General features: G+C 55.8%; 2 protein-coding genes across 2 annotated transcripts in view; one reads left to right on the top strand and one right to left on the bottom strand.

Moving 5' to 3' along the window:
* KCTD13 (potassium channel tetramerization domain containing 13) overlaps positions 1 to 22356 on the top strand; it is a 45596-nt gene extending 23240 nt beyond the window's left edge. The window contains exons 3-6 of the mRNA XM_084772817.1: positions 18060 to 18149; positions 18248 to 18300; positions 18838 to 19033; positions 21616 to 22356. Of these exons, the coding sequence (XP_084628943.1) occupies positions 18060 to 18149; positions 18248 to 18300; positions 18838 to 19033; positions 21616 to 21852 (576 nt within the window). The 3' untranslated portion in view covers positions 21853 to 22356. The remainder of the gene's footprint in view (positions 1 to 18059; positions 18150 to 18247; positions 18301 to 18837; positions 19034 to 21615) is intronic.
* Positions 22357 to 22501: 145 nt separating this feature from the next.
* ASPHD1 (aspartate beta-hydroxylase domain containing 1) lies at positions 22502 to 26217 on the bottom strand. Its single transcript, XM_084772825.1, has 3 exons — positions 25136 to 26217; positions 23241 to 23354; positions 22502 to 22759 (listed from the first exon to the last, which is right to left on the bottom strand). The coding sequence occupies exons 1-3, from the start codon at positions 25992 to 25994 to the stop codon at positions 22650 to 22652; spliced, it is 1083 nt and encodes a 360-aa protein (XP_084628951.1). The 5' UTR covers positions 25995 to 26217; the 3' UTR covers positions 22502 to 22649.
* Positions 26218 to 26507: the final 290 nt, after the last annotated feature.

Here is a 26507-nt window from a genome sequence, read left to right as displayed (position 1 = left end):
CGACTGAGGCTAGAGTTACAGGTGTGCACACAGTGGCCGACTGAGGCTAGAGTTACAGGTGTGCACACAGTGGCCGACTGAGGCTAGAGTTACAGGTGTGCACAGTGGCCGACTGAGGCTAGAGTTACAGGTGTGCACACGGTGGCCGACTGAGGCTAGAGTTACAGGTGTGCACACGGTGGCCGACTGAGGCTAGAGTTACAGGTGCGCACAGTGGCCGACTGAGGCTAGAGTTACAGGTGTGCACACAGTGGCCGACTGAGGCTAGAGTTACAGGTGTGCACACAGTGGCCGACTGAGGCTAGAGTTACAGGTGTGCACACAGTGGCCGACTGAGGCTAGAGTTACAGGTGTGCACACGGTGGCCGACTGAGGCTAGAGTTACAGGTGTGCACACAGTGGCCGACTGAGGCTAGAGTTACAGGTGTGCACACAGTGGCCGACTGAGGCTAGAGTTACAGGTGTGCACACAGTGGCCGACTGAGGCTAGAGTTACAGGTGCGCACAGTGGCCGACTGAGGCTAGAGTTACAGGTGCACACAGTGGCCGACTGAGGCTAGAGTTACAGGTGTGCACACGGTGGCCGACTGAGGCTAGAGTTACAGGTGCACACAGTGGCCGACTGAGGCTAGAGTTACAGGTGTGCACACGGTGGCCGACTGAGGCTAGAGTTACAGGTGCACACAGTGGCCGACTGAGGCTAGAGTTACAGGTGCACACAGTGGCCGACTGAGGCTAGAGTTACAGGTGTGCACACGGTGGCCGACTGAGGCTAGAGTTACAGGTGCACACAGTGGCCGACTGAGGCTAGAGTTACAGGTGTGCACACAGTGGCCGACTGAGGCTAGAGTTACAGGTGTGCGCACAGTGGCCGACTGAGGCTAGAGTTACAGGTGTGCACACAGTGGCCGACTGAGGCTAGAGTTACAGGTGTGCACACAGTGGCCGACTGAGGCTAGAGTTACAGGTGTGCACAGTGGCCGACTGAGGCTAGAGTTACAGGTGTGCACACAGTGGCCGACTGAGGCTAGAGTTACAGGTGTGCGCACAGTGGCCGACTGAGGCTAGAGTTACAGGTGTGCACACAGTGGCCGACTGAGGCTAGAGTTACAGGTGCACACAGTGGCCGACTGAGGCTAGAGTTACAGGTGTGCACACGGTGGCCGACTGAGGCTAGAGTTACAGGTGTGCACACAGTGGCCGACTGAGGCCAGAGTTACAGGTGTGCACACAGTGGCCGACTGAGGCTAGAGTTACAGGTGTTCACAGTGGCCGACTGAGGCTAGAGTTACAGGTGTGCACACAGTGGCCGACTGAGGCTAGAGTTACAGGTGCGCACAGTGGCCGACTGAGGCTAGAGTTACAGGTGTGCACACAGTGGCCGACTGAGGCTAGAGTTACAGGTGCACACAGTGGCCGACTGAGGCTAGAGTTACAGGTGTGCACAGTGGCCGACTGAGGCTAGAGTTACAGGTGTGCACACAGTGGCCGACTGAGGCCAGAGTTACAGGGGTGCACACAGTGGCCGACTGAGGCTAGAGTTACAGGTGTGCACAGTGGCCGACTGAGGCTAGAGTTACAGGTGTGCACACAGTGGCCGACTGAGGCTAGAGTTACAGGTGCGCACAGTGGCCGACTGAGGCTAGAGTTACAGGTGCACACGGTGGCCGACTGAGGCTAGAGTTACAGGTGCGCACAGTGGCCGACTGAGGCTAGAGTTACAGGTGCGCACAGTGGCCGACTGAGGCTAGAGTTACAGGTGCGCACAGTGGCCGACTGAGGCTAGAGTTACAGGTGCGCACAGTGGCCGACTGAGGCTAGAGTTACAGGTGTGCACACAGTGGCCGACTGAGGCTAGAGTTACAGGTGTGCACACAGTGGCCGACTGAGGCTAGAGTTACAGGTGTGCACAGTGGCCGACTGAGGCTAGAGTTACAGGTGTGCACACAGTGGCCGACTGAGGCTAGAGTTACAGGTGTGCACACAGTGGCCGACTGAGGCTAGAGTTACAGGTGTGCACACAGTGGCCGACTGAGGCTAGAGTTACAGGTGTGCACACAGTGGCCGACTGAGGCTAGAGTTACAGGTGTGCACAGTGGCCGACTGAGGCTAGAGTTACAGGTGCGCACAGTGGCCGACTGAGGCCAGAGTTACAGGTGTGCACACAGTGGCCGACTGAGGCTAGAGTTACAGGTGTGCACACAGTGGCCGACTGAGGCTAGAGTTACAGGTGCACACGGTGGCCGACTGAGGCTAGAGTTACAGGTGCGCACAGTGGCCGACTGAGGCCAGAGTTACAGGTGCACACAGTGGCCGACTGAGGCTAGAGTTACAGGTGTGCACACAGTGGCCGACTGAGGCTAGAGTTACAGGTGTGCACAGTGGCCGACTGAGGCTAGAGTTACAGGTGCACACAGTGGCCGACTGAGGCTAGAGTTACAGGTGTGCACAGTGGCCGACTGAGGCTAGAGTTACAGGTGTGCACACGGTGGCCGACTGAGGCTAGAGTTACAGGTGTGCACACGGTGGCCGACTGAGGCTAGAGTTACAGGTGCGCACAGTGGCCGACTGAGGCTAGAGTTACAGGTGTGCACACGGTGGCCGACTGAGGCTAGAGTTACAGGTGTGCACACGGTGGCCGACTGAGGCCAGAGTTACAGGTGTGCACACAGTGGCCGACTGAGGCTAGAGTTACAGGTGTGCACACGGTGGCCGACTGAGGCTAGAGTTACAGGTGTGCACACGGTGGCCGACTGAGGCTAGAGTTACAGGTGTGCACACGGTGGCCGACTGAGGCCAGAGTTACAGGTGTGCACACAGTGGCCGACTGAGGCTAGAGTTACAGGTGTGCACAGTGGCCGACTGAGGCTAGAGTTACAGGTGTGCACACAGTGGCCGACTGAGGCTAGAGTTACAGGTGTGCACACGGTGGCCGACTGAGGCTAGAGTTACAGGTGTGCACACAGTGGCCGACTGAGGCTAGAGTTACAGGTGTGCACACAGTGGCCGACTGAGGCTAGAGTTACAGGTGTGCACACAGTGGCCGACTGAGGCTAGAGTTACAGGTGTGCACAGTGGCCGACTGAGGCTAGAGTTACAGGTGTGCACACAGTGGCCGACTGAGGCTAGAGTTACAGGTGTGCACAGTGGCCGACTGAGGCTAGAGTTACAGGTGTGCACACAGTGGCCGACTGAGGCTAGAGTTACAGGTGTGCACACAGTGGCCGACTGAGGCTAGAGTTACAGGTGTGCACACGGTGGCCGACTGAGGCTAGAGTTACAGGTGTGCACACAGTGGCCGACTGAGGCTAGAGTTACAGGTGTGCACACGGTGGCCGACTGAGGCTAGAGTTACAGGTGTGCACACAGTGGCCGACTGAGGCTAGAGTTACAGGTGTGCACACGGTGGCCGACTGAGGCTAGAGTTACAGGTGTGCACACAGTGGCCGACTGAGGCTAGAGTTACAGGTGTGCACACAGTGGCCGACTGAGGCTAGAGTTACAGGTGTGCACACAGTGGCCGACTGAGGCTAGAGTTACAGGTGTGCACACAGTGGCCGACTGAGGCTAGAGTTACAGGTGTGCACAGTGGCCGACTGAGGCTAGAGTTACAGGTGCACACAGTGGCCGACTGAGGCTAGAGTTACAGGTGTGCACACAGTGGCCGACTGAGGCTAGAGTTACAGGTGTGCACACAGTGGCCGACTGAGGCTAGAGTTACAGGTGTGCACACAGTGGCCGACTGAGGCTAGAGTTACAGGTGTGCACACAGTGGCCGACTGAGGCTAGAGTTACAGGTGTGCACACAGTGGCCGACTGAGGCTAGAGTTACAGGTGTGTGCACAGTGGCCGACTGAGGCTAGAGTTACAGGTGTGCACACAGTGGCCGACTGAGGCTAGAGTTACAGGTGTGCACACAGTGGCCGACTGAGGCTAGAGTTACAGGTGTGCACACAGTGGCCGACTGAGGCTAGAGTTACAGGTGTGCACAGTGGCCGACTGAGGCTAGAGTTACAGGTGTGCACACGGTGGCCGACTGAGGCTAGAGTTACAGGTGTGCACACAGTGGCCGACTGAGGCTAGAGTTACAGGTGTGCACACAGTGGCCGACTGAGGCTAGAGTTACAGGTGTGCACAGTGGCCGACTGAGGCTAGAGTTACAGGTGCACACAGTGGCCGACTGAGGCTAGAGTTACAGGTGTGCACAGTGGCAGACTGAGGCTAGAGTTACAGGTGTGTGCACAGTGGCCGACTGAGGCTAGAGTTACAGGTGTGCACACAGTGGCCGACTGAGGCTAGAGTTACAGGTGTGTGCACAGTGGCCGACTGAGGCTAGAGTTACAGGTGTGCACACAGTGGCCGACTGAGGCTAGAGTTACAGGTGTGCACAGTGGCCGACTGAGGCTAGAGTTACAGGTGTGCACACGGTGGCCGACTGAGGCTAGAGTTACAGGTGTGCACACAGTGGCCGACTGAGGCTAGAGTTACAGGTGTGCACACAGTGGCCGACTGAGGCTAGAGTTACAGGTGTGCACAGTGGCCGACTGAGGCTAGAGTTACAGGTGCACACAGTGGCCGACTGAGGCTAGAGTTACAGGTGTGCACAGTGGCCGACTGAGGCTAGAGTTACAGGTGCACACAGTGGCCGACTGAGGCTAGAGTTACAGGTGTGCACAGTGGCCGACTGAGGCTAGAGTTACAGGTGCACACAGTGGCCGACTGAGGCTAGAGTTACAGGTGTGCACACAGTGGCCGACTGAGGCTAGAGTTACAGGTGCACACAGTGGCCGACTGAGGCTAGAGTTACAGGTGTGCACACAGTGGCCGACTGAGGCTAGAGTTACAGGTGCGCACACAGTGGCCGACTGAGGCTAGAGTTACAGGTGTGCACACAGTGGCCGACTGAGGCTAGAGTTACAGGTGTGCACAGTGGCCGACTGAGGCTAGAGTTACAGGTGTGCACACAGTGGCCGACTGAGGCTAGAGTTACAGGTGTGCACACAGTGGCCGACTGAGGCTAGAGTTACAGGTGTGCACACAGTGGCCGACTGAGGCTAGAGTTACAGGTGTGCACACAGTGGCCGACTGAGGCTAGAGTTACAGGTGTGCACAGTGGCCGACTGAGGCTAGAGTTACAGGTGCACACAGTGGCCGACTGAGGCTAGAGTTACAGGTGTGCACACAGTGGCCGACTGAGGCTAGAGTTACAGGTGTGCGCACAGTGGCCGACTGAGGCTAGAGTTACAGGTGTGCACAGTGGCCGACTGAGGCTAGAGTTACAGGTGTGCACAGTGGCCGACTGAGGCTAGAGTTACAGGTGTGCACACAGTGGCCGACTGAGGCTAGAGTTACAGGTGTGCACACAGTGGCCGACTGAGGCTAGAGTTACAGGTGTGCACAGTGGCCGACTGAGGCTAGAGTTACAGGTGTGCACAGTGGCCGACTGAGGCTAGAGTTACAGGTGCACACAGTGGCCGACTGAGGCTAGAGTTACAGGTGTGCACAGTGGCCGACTGAGGCTAGAGTTACAGGTGTGCACACAGTGGCCGACTGAGGCTAGAGTTACAGGTGTGCACACAGTGGCCGACTGAGGCTAGAGTTACAGGTGTGCACACAGTGGCCGACTGAGGCTAGAGTTACAGGTGTGCACAGTGGCCGACTGAGGCTAGAGTTACAGGTGTGCACAGTGGCCGACTGAGGCTAGAGTTACAGGTGTGCGCACAGTGGCCGACTGAGGCTAGAGTTACAGGTGTGCACACAGTGGCCGACTGAGGCTAGAGTTACAGGTGTGCACAGTGGCCGACTGAGGCTAGAGTTACAGGTGTGCACAGTGGCCGACTGAGGCTAGAGTTACAGGTGTGCACACAGTGGCCGACTGAGGCTAGAGTTACAGGTGTGCGCACAGTGGCCGACTGAGGCTAGAGTTACAGGTGTGCGCACAGTGGCCGACTGAGGCTAGAGTTACAGGTGTGCACACAGTGGCCGACTGAGGCTAGAGTTACAGGTGTGCGCACAGTGGCCGACTGAGGCTAGTGTTACAGGTGTGCACAGTGGCCGACTGAGGCTAGAGTTACAGGTGTGCACACAGTGGCCGACTGAGGCTAGAGTTACAGGTGTGCGCACAGTGGCCGACTGAGGCTAGAGTTACAGGTGTGCACACAGTGGCCGACTGAGGCTAGAGTTACAGGTGTGCACACAGTGGCCGACTGAGGCTAGAGTTACAGGTGTGCACAGTGGCCGACTGAGGCTAGAGTTACAGGTGTGCACACAGTGGCCGACTGAGGCTAGAGTTACAGGTGTGCACACAGTGGCCGACTGAGGCTAGAGTTACAGGTGTGCGCACAGTGGCCGACTGAGGCTAGAGTTACAGGTGTGCGCACCGTGGCCGACTGAGGCTAGAGTTACAGGTGTGCACACAGTGGCCGACTGAGGCTAGAGTTACAGGTGTGCACACAGTGGCCGACTGAGGCTAGAGTTACAGGTGTGCACACAGTGGCCGACTGAGGCTAGAGTTACAGGTGTGCACACAGTGGCCGACTGAGGCTAGAGTTACAGGTGTGCGCACAGTGGCCGACTGAGGCTAGAGTTACAGGTGTGCGCACAGTGGCCGACTGAGGCTAGAGTTACAGGTGTGCGCACAGTGGCCGACTGAGGCTAGAGTTACAGGTGTGCACACAGTGGCCGACTGAGGCTAGAGTTACAGGTGTGCGCACAGTGGCCGACTGAGGCTAGAGTTACAGGTGTGCACACAGTGGCCGACTGAGGCTAGAGTTACAGGTGTGCACACGGTGGCCGACTGAGGCTAGAGTTACAGGTGTGCACACGGTGGCCGACTGAGGCTAGAGTTACAGGTGTGCACACAGTGGCCGACTGAGGCTAGAGTTACAGGTGTGCACACGGTGGCCGACTGAGGCTAGAGTTACAGGTGTGCACACAGTGGCCGACTGAGGCTAGAGTTACAGGTGTGCACAGTGGCCGACTGAGGCTAGAGTTACAGGTGTGCACACAGTGGCCGACTGAGGCTAGAGTTACAGGTGTGCACACAGTGGCCGACTGAGGTTAGAGTTACAGGTGTGCGCACAGTGGCCGACTGAGGCTAGAGTTACAGGTGTGCACACAGTGGCCGACTGAGGCTAGAGTTACAGGTGTGCACACAGTGGCCGACTGAGGCTAGAGTTACAGGTGTGCACAGTGGCCGACTGAGGCTAGAGTTACAGGTGTGCACAGTGGCCGACTGAGGCTAGAGTTACAGGTGTGCACAGTGGCTGACTGAGGCTAGAGTTACAGGTGTGCACAGTGGCCGACTGAGGCTAGAGTTACAGGTGTGCACACAGTGGCCGACTGAGGCTAGAGTTACAGGTGCGCACGGTGGCCGACTGAGGCTAGAGTTACAGGTGTGCGCACAGTGGCCGACTGAGGGTAGAGTTACAGGTGCGCACGGTGGCCGACTGAGGCTAGAGTTACAGGTGTGCACACAGTGGCCGACTGAGGCTAGAGTTACAGGTGTGCACACGGTGGCCGACTGAGGCTAGAGTTACAGGTGTGCACACGGTGGCCGACTGAGGCTAGAGTTACAGGTGTGCACACAGTGGCCGACTGAGGCTAGAGTTACAGGTGTGTGCACAGTGGCCGACTGAGGCTAGAGTTACAGGTGTGCGCACAGTGGCCGACTGAGGCCAGAGTTACAGGTGTGCGCACAGTGGCCGACTGAGGCTAGAGTTACAGGTGTGCGCACAGTGGCCGACTGAGGCTAGAGTTACAGGTGTGCACACAGTGGCCGACTGAGGCTAGAGTTACAGGTGTGCACAGTGGCCGACTGAGGCTAGAGTTACAGGTGTGCACACGGTGGCCGACTGAGGCCAGAGTTACAGGTGTGCACACAGTGGCCGACTGAGGCCAGAGTTACAGGTGTGCACACAGTGGCCGACTGAGGCTAGAGTTACAGGTGTGCGCACAGTGGCCGACTGAGGCCAGAGTTACAGGTGTGCACACAGTGGCCGACTGAGGCTAGAGTTACAGGTGTGCGCACAGTGGCCGACTGAGGCCAGAGTTACAGGTGTGCGCACAGTGGCCGACTGAGGCTAGAGTTACAGGTGTGCACACAGTGGCCGACTGAGGCTAGAGTTACAGGTGTGCACACAGTGGCCGACTGAGGCTAGAGTTACAGGTGTGCACAGTGGCCGACTGAGGCTAGAGTTACAGGTGTGCACACAGTGGCCGACTGAGGCTAGAGTTACAGGTGTGCACACAGTGGCCGACTGAGGCTAGAGTTACAGGTGTGCACACAGTGGCAGACTGAGGCTAGAGTTACAGGTGTGCACACAGTGGCAGACTGAGGCTAGAGTTACAGGTGTGCGCACAGTGGCCGACTGAGACTAGAGTTACAGGTGCGCACAGTGACCGACTGAGGCCAGAGTTACAGGTGTGCACACAGTGGCCGACTGAGGCTAGAGTTACAGGTGTGCGCACAGTGGCCGACTGAGGCTAGAGTTACAGGTGTGCGCACAGTGGCCGACTGAGGCTAGAGTTACAGGTGTGCACACAGTGGCCGACTGAGGCTAGAGTTACAGGTGTGCGCACAGTGGCCGACTGAGGCTAGAGTTACAGGTGTGCGCACAGTGGCCGACTGAGGCCAGAGTTACAGGTGTGCGCACAGTGGCCTACTGAGGCTAGAGTTACAGGTGTGCACACAGTGGCCGACTGAGGCTAGAGTTACAGGTGTGCACACAGTGGCCGACTGAGGCTAGAGTTACAGGTGTGCACACAGTGGCCGACTGAGGCTAGAGTTACAGGTGTGCACACAGTGGCCGACTGAGGCTAGAGTTACAGGTGCACACAGTGGCCGACTGAGGCTAGAGTTACAGGTGTGCACACAGTGGCCGACTGAGGCTAGAGTTACAGGTGTGCACACAGTGGCAGACTGAGGCTAGAGTTACAGGTGTGCACACAGTGGCAGACTGAGGCTAGAGTTACAGGTGTGCACACAGTGGCCGACTGAGACTAGAGTTACAGGTGTGCGCACAGTGGCCGACTGAGGCTAGAGTTACAGGTGTGCACAGTGGCCGACTGAGGCTAGAGTTACAGGTGCGCACAGTGGCCGACTGAGGCTAGAGTTACAGGTGTGCACACAGTGGCCGACTGAGGCTAGAGTTACAGGTGTGCACACAGTGGCAGACTGAGGCTAGAGTTACAGGTGTGCACACGGTGGCCGACTGAGGCTAGAGTTACAGGTGTGCACAGTGGCTGACTGAGGCTAGAGTTACAGGTGTGCACACGGTGGCCGACTGAGGCTAGAGTTACAGGTGCACACAGTGGCTGACTGAGGCTAGAGTTACAGGTGTGCACACAGTGGCCGACTGAGGCTAGAGTTACAGGTGTGCGCACAGTGGCCGACTGAGGCTAGAGTTACAGGTGTGCACACGGTGGCCGACTGAGGCTAGAGTTACAGGTGCACACAGTGGCCGACTGAGGCTAGAGTTACAGGTGCGCACAGTGGCCGACTGAGGCTAGAGTTACAGGTGTGCACACAGTGGCAGACTGAGGCTAGAGTTACAGGTGTGCGCACAGTGGCCGACTGAGGCTAGAGTTATAGGTGTGCGCACAGTGGCAGACTGAGGCTAGAGTTACAGGTGTGCACACAGTGGCCGACTGAGGCTAGAGTTACAGGTGTGCACACAGTGGCCGACTGAGGCTAGAGTTACAGGTGTGCGCACAGTGGCCGACTGAGGCTAGAGTTACAGGTGTGTGCACAGTGGCCGACTGAGGCTAGAGTTACAGGTGCACACGGTGGCCGACTGAGGCTAGAGTTACAGGTGTGCACACAGTGGCCGACTGAGGCTAGAGTTACAGGTGTGCACACAGTGGCCGACTGAGGCTAGAGTTACAGGTGTGCACACAGTGGCCGACTGAGGCTAGAGTTACAGGTGTGCACACAGTGGCCGACTGAGGCTAGAGTTACAGGTGTGCACACAGTGGCAGACTGAGGCTAGAGTTACAGGTGCGCACAGTGGCCGACTGAGGCTAGAGTTACAGGTGTGCACACGGTGGCCGACTGAGGCTAGAGTTACAGGTGTGCACACGGTGGCCGACTGAGGCTAGAGTTACAGGTGTGCACAGTGGCCGACTGAGGCTAGAGTTACAGGTATGCACACGGTGGCCGACTGAGGCTAGAGTTACAGGTGTGCACAGTGGCCGACTGAGGCTAGAGTTACAGGTGTGCACAGTGGCCGACTGAGGCTAGAGTTACAGGTGTGCACAGTGGCCGACTGAGGCTAGAGTTACAGGTGTGCACAGTGGCCGACTGAGGCTAGAGTTACAGGTGTGCACAGTGGCCGACTGAGGCTAGAGTTACAGGTGTGCACACGGTGGCCGACTGAGGCTAGAGTTACAGGTGTGCACACGGTGGCCGACTGAGGCTAGAGTTACAGGTGCGCACACGGTGGCCGACTGAGGCTAGAGTTACAGGTGTGCACACGGTGGCCGACTGAGGCTAGAGTTACAGGTGTGCACAGTGGCCGACTGAGGCTAGAGTTACAGGTGTGCACAGTGGCCGACTGAGGCTAGAGTTACAGGTGTGCACAGTGGCCGACTGAGGCTAGAGTTACAGGTGTGCACAGTGGCCGACTGAGGCTAGAGTTACAGGTGTGCACAGTGGCCGACTGAGGCTAGAGTTACAGGTGTGCACAGTGGCCGACTGAGGCTAGAGTTACAGGTGTGCACAGTGGCCGACTGAGGCTAGAGTTACAGGTGTGCGCACGGTGGCCGACTGAGGCTAGAGTTACAGGTGCACACGGTGGCCGACTGAGGCTAGAGTTACAGGTGTGCACAGTGGCCGACTGAGGCTAGAGTTACAGGTGTGCACACGGTGGCCGACTGAGGCTAGAGTTACAGGTGTGCACACGGTGGCCGACTGAGGCTAGAGTTACAGGTGCGCACACGGTGGCCGACTGAGGCTAGAGTTACAGGTGTGCACACGGTGGCCGACTGAGGCTAGAGTTACAGGTGTGCACACAGTGGCCGACTGAGGCTAGAGTTACAGGTGTGCACACAGTGGCCGACTGAGGCTAGAGTTACAGGTGCGCACACAGTGGCAGACTGAGGCTAGAGTTACAGGTGTGCACAGTGGCCGACTGAGGCTAGAGTTACAGGTGCACACAGTGGCCGACTGAGGCTAGAGTTACAGGTGCGCACAGTGGCCGACTGAGGCTAGAGTTACAGGTGTGCACAGTGGCCGACTGAGGCTAGAGTTACAGGTGCGCACAGTGGCCGACTGAGGCTAGAGTTACAGGTGTGCACACAGTGGCCGACTGAGGCTAGAGTTACAGGTGTGCACAGTGGCCGACTGAGGCTAGAGTTACAGGTGTGCGCACAGTGGCCGACTGAGGCTAGAGTTACAGGTGTGCACACAGTGGCCGACTGAGGCTAGAGTTACAGGTGTGCACAGTGGCCGACTGAGGCTAGAGTTACAGGTGCACACAGTGGCCGACTGAGGCTAGAGTTACAGGTGCACACGGTGGCCGACTGAGGCTAGAGTTACAGGTGTGCACACAGTGGCCGACTGAGGCTAGAGTTACAGGTGTGCACACAGTGGCCGACTGAGGCTAGAGTTACAGGTGTGCACACAGTGGCCGACTGAGGCTAGAGTTACAGGTGTGCACACGGTGGCCGACTGAGGCTAGAGTTACAGGTGCACACAGTGGCCGACTGAGGCTAGAGTTACAGGTGTGCACACAGTGGCCGACTGAGGCTAGAGTTACAGGTGTGCACACGGTGGCCGACTGAGGCTAGAGTTACAGGTGTGCACACAGTGGCCGACTGAGGCTAGAGTTACAGGTGCACACAGTGGCCGACTGAGGCTAGAGTTACAGGTGTGCACACAGTGGCCGACTGAGGCTAGAGTTACAGGTGTGCACACGGTGGCCGACTGAGGCTAGAGTTACAGGTGTGCACACGGTGGCCGACTGAGGCTAGAGTTACAGGTGTGCACACGGTGGCCGACTGAGGCTAGAGTTACAGGTGTGCACACGGTGGCCGACTGAGGCTAGAGTTACAGGTGTGCACACGGTGGCCGACTGAGGCTAGAGTTACAGGTGTGCACACGGTGGCCGACTGAGGCTAGAGTTACAGGTGTGCACACGGTGGCCGACTGAGGCTAGAGTTACAGGTGTGCACACAGTGGCCGACTGAGGCTAGAGTTACAGGTGTGCACACGGTGGCCGACTGAGGCTAGAGTTACAGGTGTGCACACGGTGGCCGACTGAGGCTAGAGTTACAGGTGTGCACACGGTGGCCGACTGAGGCTAGAGTTACAGGTGTGCACACAGTGGCCGACTGAGGCTAGAGTTACAGGTGTGCACACAGTGGCCGACTGAGGCTAGAGTTACAGGTGCACACGGTGGCCGACTGAGGCTAGAGTTACAGGTGTGCACACAGTGGCCGACTGAGGCTAGAGTTACAGGTGTGCACACAGTGGCCGACTGAGGCTAGAGTTACAGGTGTGCACACAGTGGCCGACTGAGGCTAGAGTTACAGGTGTGCACACGGTGGCCGACTGAGGTTAGAGTTACAGGTGTGCACAGTGGCCGACTGAGGCTAGAGTTACAGGTGTGCACACGGTGGCCGACTGAGGCTAGAGTTACAGGTGCACACAGTGGCCGACTGAGGCTAGAGTTACAGGTGTGCACACGGTGGCCGACTGAGGCTAGAGTTACAGGTGCACACAGTGGCCGACTGAGGCTAGAGTTACAGGTGCACACAGTGGCCGACTGAGGCTAGAGTTACAGGTGTGCACACGGTGGCCGACTGAGGCTAGAGTTACAGGTGCACACAGTGGCCGACTGAGGCTAGAGTTACAGGTGCACACAGTGGCCGACTGAGGCTAGAGTTACAGGTGTGCACACAGTGGCCGACTGAGGCTAGAGTTACAGGTGCACACAGTGGCCGACTGAGGCTAGAGTTACAGGTGTGCACACAGTGGCCGACTGAGGCTAGAGTTACAGGTGTGCACACAGTGGCCGACTGAGGCTAGAGTTACAGGTGTGCACACAGTGGCCGACTGAGGCTAGAGTTACAGGTGTGCACACAGTGGCCGACTGAGGCTAGAGTTACAGGTGTGCGCACAGTGGCCGACTGAGGCTAGAGTTACAGGTGTGCACACAGTGGCCGACTGAGGCTAGAGTTACAGGTGTGCACACAGTGGCCGACTGAGGCTAGAGTTACAGGTGTGCACACAGTGGCCGACTGAGGCTAGAGTTACAGGTGTGCACACAGTGGCCGACTGAGGCTAGAGTTACAGGTGTGCACAGTGGCCGACTGAGGCTAGAGTTACAGGTGCGCACAGTGGCCGACTGAGGCTAGAGTTACAGGTGCGCACAGTGGCCGACTGAGGCTAGAGTTACAGGTGTGCACACAGTGGCCGACTGAGGCTAGAGTTACAGGTGCGCACAGTGGCCGACTGAGGCTAGAGTTACAGGTGCGCACAGTGGCCGACTGAGGCTAGAGTTACAGGTGTGCACAGTGGCCGACTGAGGCTAGAGTTACAGGTGCGCACAGTGGCCGACTGAGGCTAGAGTTACAGGTGTGCACACAGTGGCCGACTGAGGCTAGAGTTACAGGTGTGCACACAGTGGCCGACTGAGGCTAGAGTTACAGGTGTGCGCACAGTGGCCGACTGAGGCTAGAGTTACAGGTGTGCACACAGTGGCCGACTGAGGCTAGAGTTACAGGTGTGCACACAGTGGCCGACTGAGGCTAGAGTTACAGGTGTGCACACAGTGGCCGACTGAGGCTAGAGTTACAGGTGTGCACAGTGGCCGACTGAGGCTAGAGTTACAGGTGCGCACAGTGGCCGACTGAGGCTAGAGTTACAGGTGTGCACACAGTGGCCGACTGAGGCTAGAGTTACAGGTGCGCACAGTGGCCGACTGAGGCTAGAGTTACAGGTGCGCACAGTGGCCGACTGAGGCTAGAGTTACAGGTGCGCACAGTGGCCGACTGAGGCTAGAGTTACAGGTGTGCACAGTGGCCGACTGAGGCTAGAGTTACAGGTGCGCACAGTGGCCGACTGAGGCTAGAGTTACAGGTGTGCACACAGTGGCCGACTGAGGCTAGAGTTACAGGTGTGCACACAGTGGCCGACTGAGGCTAGAGTTACAGGTGTGCACACAGTGGCCGACTGAGGCTAGAGTTACAGGTGTGCACACAGTGGCCGACTGAGGCTAGAGTTACAGGTGTGCACAGTGGCCGACTGAGGCTAGAGTTACAGGTGTGCGCACAGTGGCCGACTGAGGCTAGAGTTACAGGTGTGCACAGTGGCCGACTGAGGCTAGAGTTACAGGTGTGCACACAGTGGCCGACTGAGGCTAGAGTTACAGGTGTGCACACAGTGGCCGACTGAGGCTAGAGTTACAGGTGTGCACACAGTGGCCGACTGAGGCTAGAGTTACAGGTGTGCACACAGTGGCCGACTGAGGCTAGAGTTACAGGTGTGCGCACAGTGGCAGACTGAGGCTAGAGTTACAGGTGTGCACACAGTGGCCGACTGAGGCTAGAGTTACAGGTGTGCACACAGTGGCCGACTGAGGCTAGAGTTACAGGTGTGCACACAGTGGCTGACTGAGGCTAGAGTTACAGGTGTGCACACGGTGGCCGACTGAGGCTAGAGTTACAGGTGTGCACACAGTGGCCGACTGAGGCTAGAGTTACAGGTGTGCGCACAGTGGCCGACTGAGGCTAGAGTTACAGGTGTGCACACGGTGGCCGACTGAGGCTAGAGTTACAGGTGTGTGCACAGTGGCCGACTGAGGCTAGAGTTACAGGTGTGCGCACAGTGGCCGACTGAGGCTAGAGTTACAGGTGCGCACAGTGGCCGACTGAGGCTAGAGTTACAGGTGTGCGCACAGTGGCCGACTGAGGCTAGAGTTACAGGTGTGCGCACAGTGGCCGACTGAGGCTAGAGTTACAGGTGCGCACAGTGGCCGACTGAGGCTAGAGTTACAGGTGTGCGCACAGTGGCCGACTGAGGCTAGAGTTACAGGTGTGCACACGGTGGCCGACTGAGGCTAGAGTTACAGGTGTGCGCACAGTGGCCGACTGAGGCTAGAGTTACAGGTGTGCGCACAGTGGCCGACTGAGGCTAGAGTTACAGGTGTGTGCACAGTGGCCGACTGAGGCTAGAGTTACAGGTGTGCACACAGTGGCCGACTGAGGCTAGAGTTACAGGTGTGCACAGTGGCCGACTGAGGCTAGAGTTACAGGTGTGCACACAGTGGCCGACTGAGGCTAGAGTTACAGGTGTGCACACAGTGGCCGACTGAGGCTAGAGTTACAGGTGTGCACACAGTGGCCGACTGAGGCTAGAGTTACAGGTGTGCACACAGTGGCCGACTGAGGCTAGAGTTACAGGTGTGCACACAGTGGCTGACTGAGGCTAGAGTTACAGGTGTGCACACGGTGGCCGACTGAGGCTAGAGTTACAGGTGTGCACACAGTGGCCGACTGAGGCTAGAGTTACAGGTGTGCGCACAGTGGCCGACTGAGGCTAGAGTTACAGGTGTGCACACGGTGGCCGACTGAGGCTAGAGTTACAGGTGTGCGCACAGTGGCCGACTGAGGCTAGAGTTACAGGTGTGTGCACAGTGGCCGACTGAGGCTAGAGTTACAGGTGTGCACACGGTGGCCGACTGAGGCTAGAGTTACAGGTGTGTGCACAGTGGCCGACTGAGGCTAGAGTTACAGGTGTGCACACAGTGGCCGACTGAGGCTAGAGTTACAGGTGCGCACAGTGGCCGACTGAGGCTAGAGTTACAGGTGTGCACAGTGGCCGACTGAGGCTAGAGTTACAGGTGTGCGCACGGTGGCCGACTGAGGCTAGAGTTACAGGTGTGCACAGTGGCCGACTGAGGCTAGAGTTACAGGTGTGCACACAGTGGCCGACTGAGGCTAGAGTTACAGGTGTGCGCACGGTGGCCGACTGAGGCTAGAGTTACAGGTGTGCACACAGTGGCCGACTGAGGCTAGAGTTACAGGTGTGCACACAGTGGCCGACTGAGGCTAGAGTTACAGGTGTGCACACAGTGGCCGACTGAGGCTAGAGTTACAGGTGTGCACACAGTGGCCGACTGAGGCTAGAGTTACAGGTGTGCACACAGTGGCCGACTGAGGCTAGAGTTACAGGTGTGCACACAGTGGCCGACTGAGGCTAGAGTTACAGGTGTGCGCACAGTGGCCGACTGAGGCTAGAGTTACAGGTGTGCGCACGGTGGCCGACTGAGGCTAGAGTTACAGGTGTGCACACAGTGGCCGACTGAGGCTAGAGTTACAGGTGTGCACACAGTGGCCGACTGAGGCTAGAGTTACAGGTGTGCACACAGTGGCCGACTGAGGCTAGAGTTACAGGTGTGCACAGTGGCCGACTGAGGCTAGAGTTACAGGTGTGCGCACGGTGGCCGACTGAGGCTAGAGTTACAGGTGTGCACACAGTGGCCGACTGAGGCTAGAGTTACAGGTGTGCACACAGTGGCCGACTGAGGCTAGAGTTACAGGTGTGCACACAGTGGCCGACTGAGGCTAGAGTTACAGGTGTGCGCACAGTGGCCGACTGAGGCTAGAGTTACAGGTGTGCGCACGGTGGCCGACTGAGGCTAGAGTTACAGGTGTGCACACAGTGGCCGACTGAGGCTAGAGTTACAGGTGTGCACACAGTGGCCGACTGAGGCTAGAGTTACAGGTGCGCACAGTGGCCGACTGAGGCTAGAGTTACAGGTGTGCACAGTGGCCGACTGAGGCTAGAGTTACAGGTGTGCACAGTGGCCGACTGAGGCTAGAGTTACAGGTGTGCACACAGTGGCCGACTGAGGCTAGAGTTACAGGTGCACACAGTGGCCGACTGAGGCTAGAGTTACAGGTGCGCACAGTGGCCGACTGAGGCTAGAGTTACAGGTGTGCACACAGTGGCCGACTGAGGCTAGAGTTACAGGTGTGCGCACAGTGGCCGACTGAGGCTAGAGTTACAGGTGTGCACACAGTGGCCGACTGAGGCTAGAGTTACAGGTGTGCACACAGTGGCCGACTGAGGCTAGAGTTACAGGTGTGCACACAGTGGCCGACTGAGGCTAGAGTTACAGGTGTGCGCACAGTGGCCGACTGAGGCTAGAGTTACAGGTGTGCGCACAGTGGCCGACTGAGGCTAGAGTTACAGGTGTGCACACAGTGGCCGACTGAGGCTAGAGTTACAGGTGTGCACACAGTGGCCGACTGAGGCTAGAGTTACAGGTGTGCGCACAGTGGCCGACTGAGGCTAGAGTTACAGGTGTGCGCACGGTGGCCGACTGAGACTAGAGTTACAGGTGTGCGCACGGTGGCAGACTGAGGCTAGAGGTTGTAAATTCAATGCCAGCCTGAGCAACTTAGCAAGGCTGCCTCAATATTTTAAATTTTATTTAATTACTTTAAAATGTTTAATTTTTAAAAACGATGAGTATAAATCAGTGTGGAGTGCTTGCTTGTTATACCCTCCTGGTCCTGGGTGCAGTCCTCAGAACTGCAGAGATACCCATCTCACCATGCTCTGCCGGGCTCTTCACTCAGCACATGTGTACTGACCGTCACCGTGCACGCCTCAGGAAGCCTCTTAATACCAAAACCACACAGACTTAAGAGCTGTGAAGGAAAGGAACCAACTATCTGAGCCCGAGGAAGCTCTGGTAGCAAGGCGCTGGCTGGAGTGAGGCTGGCACTGTGGGGTGGGCATGCTGAGTTGAGAGCTGAAAGGTCTAGCCAGCTTTGCACATGGCTAGTGAAGCACACCCCAGGCACACTGACCCCTGCAGAGTCAAGGAGAGCACAGCTGGGTGTCTAAGGAACAGCAGGTTGGCAGGGTAAGGGTAGAGTTGTGGGGAGAGTACCAAAGCCCAGCCGGCGGACAGGTTTGCAGAGCCAAAAGTGGAGTGGTCACATCCTAGTGAGCCTTGGAGACACTGCAAAGTGTGTTTCCAGCCCCCAGGCAGCCTCACGCAGTGAACGCAGGTTGTACTGCTAATCAACTTCTACTCTATCCTCAGCAAAAGAGGGAGAACCTGTCCCCGCTGTGCCTCATCCCCACAGTGACATCACCCCGGGAAGAGCAACAGCTCCTGGCCAGCACCTCTAAGGTAAGGCCCTGGGGTGCTGCGGTTGGAGGGCTGTTGACGGCTGCTGTGCTGTCCTTTCTCTGTCTCTTGACTCCGTTCTTCTTCCGCTTCGGCTACAGCCCGTGGTGAAGCTTCTGCACAACCGCAGCAACAACAAGTACTCCTATACCAGGTGAGCGCGAGCACGGGGCGTGTGTGTGCTCTCACACTGCAGACTCCCCAGCTCCTGTGGCCCGCGGACGACTGTGGCCATGGGAAGAGACTACAGAAGGCTCCGGGATGCCCTTTCCCAGCTGCGCCACCCAGCCTCAGTAAACAAGGCTTAAGCCAAGACTATGGTAACGGCCAGCACAGGCCACTTCCTTGCTTCCCAGCAGGATTGGTCTCAGTGTCGTGTGTTAACTTATTCACGCTCCCAGTGCTGTCTGAGGAAGTGTCGGTCTCTATCTAGAGATGATGCTGTGGCACCAGGGGATAGAGTAACCTGCCTAGTGTCGCTCAGCTCTGGGGTGCCTGGTGACAACCTGGTTAAGGAGACTGCACCAGGAACCTCTGCAGTGTCGTGATTTGCTCAGCAAATGCTTCCTTTCTGAGGCCTACACAGTTGGAAGTGCCCTGCTTGGCAGACTGGGGTTTTGGGGACCTGGGCCCCTCTGGGGGGAGCAGAAGGAGGGGGGACAGTCGGTCACCTGAGGCCCCTGGCTCTCAGCACTTCAGATGACAACTTGCTGAAGAACATCGAGCTGTTTGACAAGCTGGCCCTACGCTTCCACGGGCGCCTGCTCTTCCTCAAGGACGTCCTGGGGGACGAAATTTGCTGCTGGTCTTTCTACGGGCAGGGCCGAAAAATCGCCGAGGTGTGCTGTACCTCCATAGTCTATGCCACAGAGAAAAAGCAGACCAAGGTCAGAGGGCGTCAGGGAGGGGTGGTAGGTAGGACTGGGGACCTTGGACAACGGAAAAGATCTTGGGTGGACATCAGGGACCAGAGTTCTAGGTCACGCTCTGTAGCTCAGGAAGGTCCCCTCACTAAAGAGATCTCTATTTCTCTACCTATGAAACGAGACTGTTAGATTAGAGCCAGGTTCTGTTTTGCGTTGCCTTGGTTTTGCTGCTGGGGATTAAACCTGCGGCCTTGTTTAGAGCATGGTTTGTTTGCTTGCTTGGTTTGGCCTTTTTTTTTTTTTTTTTTTAAGATTTATTTTATGTGTATGTTTTACCTGCATGTATATAAGTACACCACATGTGTGCCTGGTACTTGTGGAGAGCAGAAGAGAGCATCAGATCCCCTGCAACTAAAGATACATGTATGTGGTTGTGAGCAACCATGTGGGTGCTGGGAAATGAACCCACATCCCTTGCCAGAGCAGCAAGTGCTCTTAACCACTGAGATGTCTGGCCAGCTTTAAAGCAGGGCTCTTAATGTTAGCAGTCGAGTGGGTTCAAAGCTGTTTGCAGTTCCCAGAATAGCATGCAGGTTTGGAAGCATTATGCATTTTCCTGTATGGGGGAGGTCCACAGTGCTGGGTCCAGTGTGCATCTCCAGCACTCAGGAGATTGAGGAAGGCAGGTTATGAATTAAAGGCCATACTGGACTACATAGTAAGACCCTGTCTCAAAAACTATCCTCCTCCCAAAAAAAGAAATCCATGGTTCACTTTAGAACCTGGGAATGCCCATTACCAAGAACAGGTGTTTGTTTTTGCAGTACTTCAGATGGCACTCAGGACCTCTTTGAGCTAAGCTAGTGCTGGACTACTGAGCCACTTCCCCGCCCCTTTGTTGTTCCCTTTTGTTGTGAGGCAGTCCTACTAAGTTGCACAGGCTGGCCTTGAATCTGCAGTCCTTCTGCCTCAGCTTTCTCAGTAGCTAGAATGATAAACTTACGTTCTTAGATATCTCAGGGCAGGACAGGCAGGTGGTGTACACCCTCATGCCCAGCACTCTGAAGCAGAGGCAGGCAGAGCTCTGTAATTTCAAGACCAGTCAGGGCTGCATAGTAAAAGCCTGTCATTAAAGAAGAAGAAGAAGAAAAAACCTAACACAAAAACCCTCAGGGTATTCTGAGTTGATGCTGTGAATGTGGTAGCTATCAGTGCATAGTTCACAGTGTCCACAACTAGAGAGGTGGCTCAGTGGTTAAGAGCACTGGCTGCTCTTCAAGAGGACATAGGTTTAATTCCCAGTCCACACCTAAAGGCTCACAACTCCAGCCCCAGGGGATCCAACACCCTCTTCTGCCCCCCAAAGGTACTGCATACACATAGCATACAAACATGGAGACAAAACATGCATGCATATAAAAGTTAGTTAAAGTTAAAAAGTCTCAGCACCCAGTCTGTGTTGGGCACTGCTCCAGACTTCAAACCACAGACACAGTGTGTTGAGCAGAGTGCAAGTCCCTCCTCAGTGGTGTGTGATGAGGAATTGTTCCCTTTTCCCCTATCAGCTGATGAGCTTATGCTTCCAGACCCAAGCCACACATCGTTTCTCTTTGGATACCTTTGCTCATGAAATTTCAATGCAGCTGCCCCAGACAAAATTGGTCAAACTCCCTTCTTAGCTGGACAGTGTTGCAGCCACTAGAATACTAGCTGCAGAGCAATGCCATACGCCCCTCCCCTAGTATCTCCTAGCAAATATTAGCCTGGCACTTGTCACCTATTAGAAGTACTAAGAAACATTGATCAAAGGCATGGGATGTACCTCAGCTTCCAGAAGTCCCCCCCCCCCAGCAATTAGGAACATAGGAGGATACAAATCGTTATAGTGTACCTTAAGAAGAGGCAGTTGTAGTGTATACCCGTAATCCCACCTAATGGAGAGGCAGTCTCACTTAGTTGTACTGGCTGGCCTTGTGCAGGAGTATTACAAATTCAAGGCCATCTTGGGCAACCTAGTGAGACTTTGTCTTGAAATTATTCATTCAGTAATAAACAGATATGGGTATGGATGTAGCTCAGCAGTAGAACAGGTCCAGTAGCCTGAGATTCTGCCTCCAGTCCTTAGTGCTGCAGAAAGGGAAGCCATGGTCGTCACATCCTCCCAGTGCTGCCCAGAAAACTGCCACTTTCCCTGCTTCATTGCCCTGCTTCTCTTCATCACTGTCGTGGCAGTTGAGACAAATTCCTGTCTTTCTGTTGTTCCTCACTGTGTTTTCTCTCACTATCTGCCTCCCACATTCCCAGCAAGCCTTGCCCGACCTCCCTCCTGAAAGATGAGCATTCCTGGGAAAGGCCGTTCCTGTCCTCCTTACCGCCTAGCTTTGTCCATAAAGTGTCAACATCTGATTCCAAGTGCACTTTAGGAAGAGGGTGTCTTTGCCCTCTCCCTAGACTCCAACTCGCTGAGGGCAAGCATGTTATTACGCTGTATTCCTGTGCTCGGGCCAACGCCTGGGATAGTAGCAAGACTTACTGCTCTTGCTGGGGAGGCGCTGTGGGGCTGGGCCAGAGGGAAGGAGCTGCGGGTTGCTGGCCTTTTGCAGGTGGAATTCCCTGAGGCTCGGATCTTCGAGGAGACACTGAACATCTTGATTTATGAGACTCCCCGTGGCCCAGATCTGGCTCTCCTGGAGGCCACGGGGGGTGCAGCTGGAGGTGGTGGGGCAGGCCGAGGGGACGAGGAGGAGAACCGAGAGCACCGTGTCCGGAGGATCCACGTCCGCCGCCATATCACCCATGATGAGCGTCCTCACGGCCAACAGATTGTCTTCAAGGACTGACCTCTGATCTTTCCCCTGCCTTCCTCGTGCTTCTGGGACCTAGTCCCCCTCTCCCTTTGCCCCGGCTCTGCTGGCCAAGCCGTGGTCTTTCCTCTGTCCCTTCATTGCATGCTATGTTCAGCCCTCGCCACTCACTGCTAACAACACGGTACATTCCAGCGTTCCCCTCAGGAGGGGTTCTTCAGAAAGCCGGTACCCACCCTCTTCCAAATCCTTGTTCCGCCATCTCCCTCTTACTGTCTGGTTCAGAGTGATGCAGAGTTCCCTGCCCCTTTTGTTAATGCATCGAACACACATGCAGAGAGAAACTTTGGTACCATCAACCACATTCCAAGCTGCTTCCTGCCGTTGCAAAGAGCAGCCTGCTCCCCTCCTGCTCACCATCCTCCCTACCTCCTTAACTTTCTACTAGGCTGGCCTGGACCTGTACCAGCTTGGCTATATTGATCTGTTTCATATTATTTATTATTTTAATTTTCTATTAAATTATTGGAATAAAGTTGAGATGAGGGTCTGCTGCTGACTCTCAGGTGAGGGATGTGGAGACGGCTTGTGTTAAGGGGATACCTGCTGTAATTGGGATAGAAACATGAGCCCCAGCCCCAAACCCTAGCCTGGGAGTGGTAACTGGGAAGGAAGGAGTCAGGACTTAGGAGAGGATTCAGAATTTGTATTTCAGTGCTGGCTGAGTAAGTCACACCCTCCTGCCCCTCACAGTGGACAGGAGGTCCTGACCACCACTCAAGCTGTCCTTGAGTGCAGCATCCAACTCAGGTGCCAGAAGGGAGCAACTTCTTTCAAGGGTCTGGTGCGAAGACAAAGTCAAGAGCTTGGCGTTCAGCCCCAGCCACATTGGGGTGCCAGAGGTCCACAATGAAGACCACTCGAGGCCCATCTTCAGGGGATCCTAGGGTACATAGGGATGGAGACAGCATCTGATACGGGTACTTCTGTGCCAAGGCAGTCACATCAGACACAGAGGGGAGCAGTCAGTGCCAGGCCCGAGCCAGTGTTTTATTTGTTCTTGTAAGGTAGGGTCTCATCATGTAGCCCAGCCCTTGAACTCACCATCCCCCGGCTCAGCTTTCTGCGAGCTGGAGTTCATGGGTGAGTGTCACCACACCTGGCATTGTTCTAGCCTTTTATATTAATAACTATGTGCCTAAAATGGGTACATTTCATGCCAACTAGCTGAGGTTAAGTAAATGCCTGAGGTCCCACAGCAAGAGAGGTCAGGAGCATATAATCCTGTGCTGATAGCTGCATCATATGCAGTCACCTGGCAAGGAAGGCAGATGCCCCATCGGTGAATGGAGGAGCTGTGATTTGCCCAAGGCTGTGCAGCCCCAAAATGGTCCCCCAACCCAGCAGAATGTGAGTCCTGTTACCATTATGAGCCACTGTGTGCAGGAAGGAGTCGTCCACCAGGAGGCAGTGCCCTTCAGCCCAGCACTGGGGCTCACCGCCAACAACCAGCTCGCAGCCAGGGGGGATCTTCAGGCCTGTGAGGAGACAACGGCATCCAACATTCCTCCTGCCTGGCATCAGGGGGCCTGCCCACTCAGTGGGCCTCACAGGCCACATTCTGTGGTCTTCTCAGGGTGACATTCAAAACAGCCCTGTCTGAAGGACACTAAGACTGGAGAGTGCCACTGCAGGAAGTCCATCTTTCCTTTGGAAAAGCTCCCCTGAGCAATCTCCTGGACTTATTGTCAGTTCAGCTCCAGACCCTACTATGTTCTAGGCACTTTCCCCATGAGGTATATAATGGCTCCAGCCGGACCCCAGGACCTCAGTCTAGTGTGCTGAGAAAACACCGATGGCCAACTCTGATGGCCAACGAGACATTCCAGAAGGTTGCATCTGGAAAAGTCCTTAAGGTTGGGTAGTTTTTCGACATTACTAAGGTTGAAAGTCCAACATGTGCTTGCTGTCTGCAGGGAGCAGCCAGAAAGCCCTCATGAGTGGGGTGAGGGGATCTGGGCTGGATTCTGAGGCTAGTGTGCCCCAAAGCACAAGACACACCCCGCTGACAGTCCACAGATTTGGGGTGAGCCAGAGTCATGGCAAAGAATAACAACCATGACATTTGCTTCTTTCCTGATTTTCTTTTGATATTTAGAAAGAAAATCGCGAAGGGCGTGGTGGTGCATGCCTTTAATCCCAACACTTGGGAGGCAGAGGCAGGCGGACCTCTGTGTGGCCAGCCTATTCTACAAAGCGAGTCCAGGACAGCCAATGCTATAGAAAGAAACCCTGTCTCGAAAAAACCTAAATAAATAATATAAAAATAATTTTAGGCCTGGCGTGGTGGCACACACCTTTAATCCGAGCACTCGGGAGGCAAAGGCAGGTGATCTCTGTGAGTTTGAGGCCAGCCTGATCTACAAAGTGAGTCCAGGACAGCCAGGGATACACACAGAGACCCTGTCTCGAAAAAAAAAATAATTTTAAAAAGAGGACTGGAGAGATGGCTCAGAAGTTAAGAGCACTGTTTGCTCTTTCAAAAGTTCTGAGTTCAATTCCCAGCAACACATGGGAGCTCACAACCATCTATAATGAAATCTGGTGCCCTCTTCTGGTGTGCAAGTATACATGCAAGCAAAACACTGTATAAATAATAAATAAATCTCAAGTTGGTGCTACTGAGCATCCTACTAACATTGTTAATTATCACTGAAGCGGCCTAAATAAAGTGGACCAAATGTAATGGTGCACACCTTCAATCCCAGCACTCAGGAGTGAGTTTGAGGCCAGCTGGTCTATATTTAGAGTTCCAGGCCAGGACTACATAGTGAGATAATCTATCTCCATAAACAAATGGGAGGGTATCTCACTATACTCCCTAAGACTCAATATAAATAAATAAATAAATAAATAAGGTCAAGACCCAGGCTTGCCTCAAACTTGGGATCCTTGCCTCAGTCTCCCAGGTGCTGAGATTACACAGGCAGGCACCACCATGCCTTGTTCAAGGCTTTCTCTTTTTACAATTTAAGTAGGATGTACTGAGTGTTTTCTCTTAAGGGCAAGTAACAGTGCCTACATACAGTTCAGTGAGGATTTCTTTTTAATTAAAAAAAAAAAAAGGAGGGGTTGGGCAAGAAGAAGAGTCAGTGTGGAACTCAGCACAAGTGTCCATTCACTGGCTAGCTGGCGTGAAAGTGGAACTCAGGAGACCGCATGGGGAAGATTCTGAGAACCGTAGTGCGAAAAGACCCAATGGCAGAGAAGAGGTGGGAAAGGGGAAACGTGGAGACAAAGGTGGACAGGCTATACTCACCCAGATGGCATCTAACCCGAGCATTGGTGGGTCCACAGCGGCCCTCCAGCCGCGCCCCAGGCAGCAGAACAGAAAAGCCAGCATTGCCGAAGGTGTTGGCACTCATGAAGCTCCGCAGCCCCCTCAGTGCACGGTAGGCTCCTGGGCACCGCCTGCAGTTGCTTGGTTGGCACCGGCCTGCTTGGTATAGCAGGAGCTGGTAGCACCCAGGGGCCAGGGGTGGGGACCAGCCTCGAGGCAGAGGGGTAGTCCCTGAGAAGTCCCAGCTCACCGCCCAGAAGTCCCTTAAAATGGCGGGGAAGCTGCTCTGTAGGAGCTCCACGTCATGTCTCTGGGCGTCACGTGGCACAAAGGGGGATGAAGGCAGGTCTGGTAGGAAAAGTAGGCCTGGACGCTGAATGCCTAGGACCCCTGTCCCTCCTGCGAGGCCAGAGCCTCCCTGGGCTGCCCGCCTCACTCTGCCCATCCCAGCCCAGGAGTACCGCCTGGCATAGGCCCGAAGCCGCCGGCTCACTATACCTTCTGCCCTGGGTCCTTCTCCAGGATCCCCAGAGCCCCTTGGGCCAGTCTGAGAGCATACATCAGGCATACCACTAACACCCCCAGCTCGGCTTCCAACCCCCAGGGCCTGCATGTCTTGGGAGCCCAGGCGGTAGCAGTACCAAAGGAACAGAGAAGTGAGAGCTCCAAGGAGCACAGTGAGAGCTGAGGAGCCTAAGGGCAGTGGCCATGGAAACATGATGGGCAAAGAGGCCCTGGCCAAGAGGCCTCCTGCATCTTCTAGACCCCAGCTCCCGGGTCCCCCCAATTCTCCACCTGTCCCCTCGATAACTGCTTCCTGGTTCCCTCCTTTCCACATCCCCACTCCTGTGCCCTCTCTTCTCCTGAAGCGCCCCCAATGGATCTTTTCCCTCCGGCCCTCTGGCTCGCTTGCTCTCTCTTCTTTTTGGGTGTCTATTGGACTGTCTCCACTCTGAGATGCTCTAGTGCCCTCTCCTCTCTCTCCTTCCCGCAGTCTCCTTTCCTTCTGCCTCTCCTCTCTCTCCACCCTCAGCCTCCCACCCTCCACTCGTTCCTCCTCCCTCCACTCCACTCCTGCCCACCTTTCCCTATCTACCCCCCCCCTTCTTTTTCTTCTCGCTTCCCCTGACAACAGCGGTCCCTACTCCACCTGGCCCGCAGCCCCACACTGTAGCGGCTTCCTTCTCCTTCCTCTTTCCTCTCTCCTTGTCCTGTCTTCTCCCTCTACCAGGTTGGGTCCGTCCTCTGTTCCCCGATCTCCTACACACCCCTTCCTGGGCGCCCACTCACCCTGACGTCACTCCTTCCCGCAGCCCTCTCTGCTTAGCTACCCACACGACCCTTCCCAGAG

Source organism: Acomys minous (assembly GCF_964271855.1).
Source record: "Acomys minous genome assembly, chromosome: 2".
Taxonomy (NCBI): Eukaryota; Metazoa; Chordata; class Mammalia; order Rodentia; family Muridae; genus Acomys; species Acomys minous.
Note: the sequence above shows the minus strand (reverse complement) of the source record. Positions and strands in the feature narration are given on the sequence as shown.

Excerpts from the sequence above, each read along its gene's own strand:
- ASPHD1 (XM_084772825.1), bottom strand. The coding sequence starts at position 25,994 with ATGTGGAAAGGAGGGAACCAGGAAGCAGTTATCGAGGGGACAGGTGGA. Across the intron at positions 23,355-25,135 it reads TCGGGTTAGATGCCATCTGG|GCCTGAAGATCCCCCCTGGC; the intron begins GTGAGTATAGCC and ends GTCTCCTCACAG. Across the intron at positions 22,760-23,240 it reads GCACACAGTGGCTCATAATG|GATCCCCTGAAGATGGGCCT; the intron begins GTAACAGGACTC and ends TATGTACCCTAG.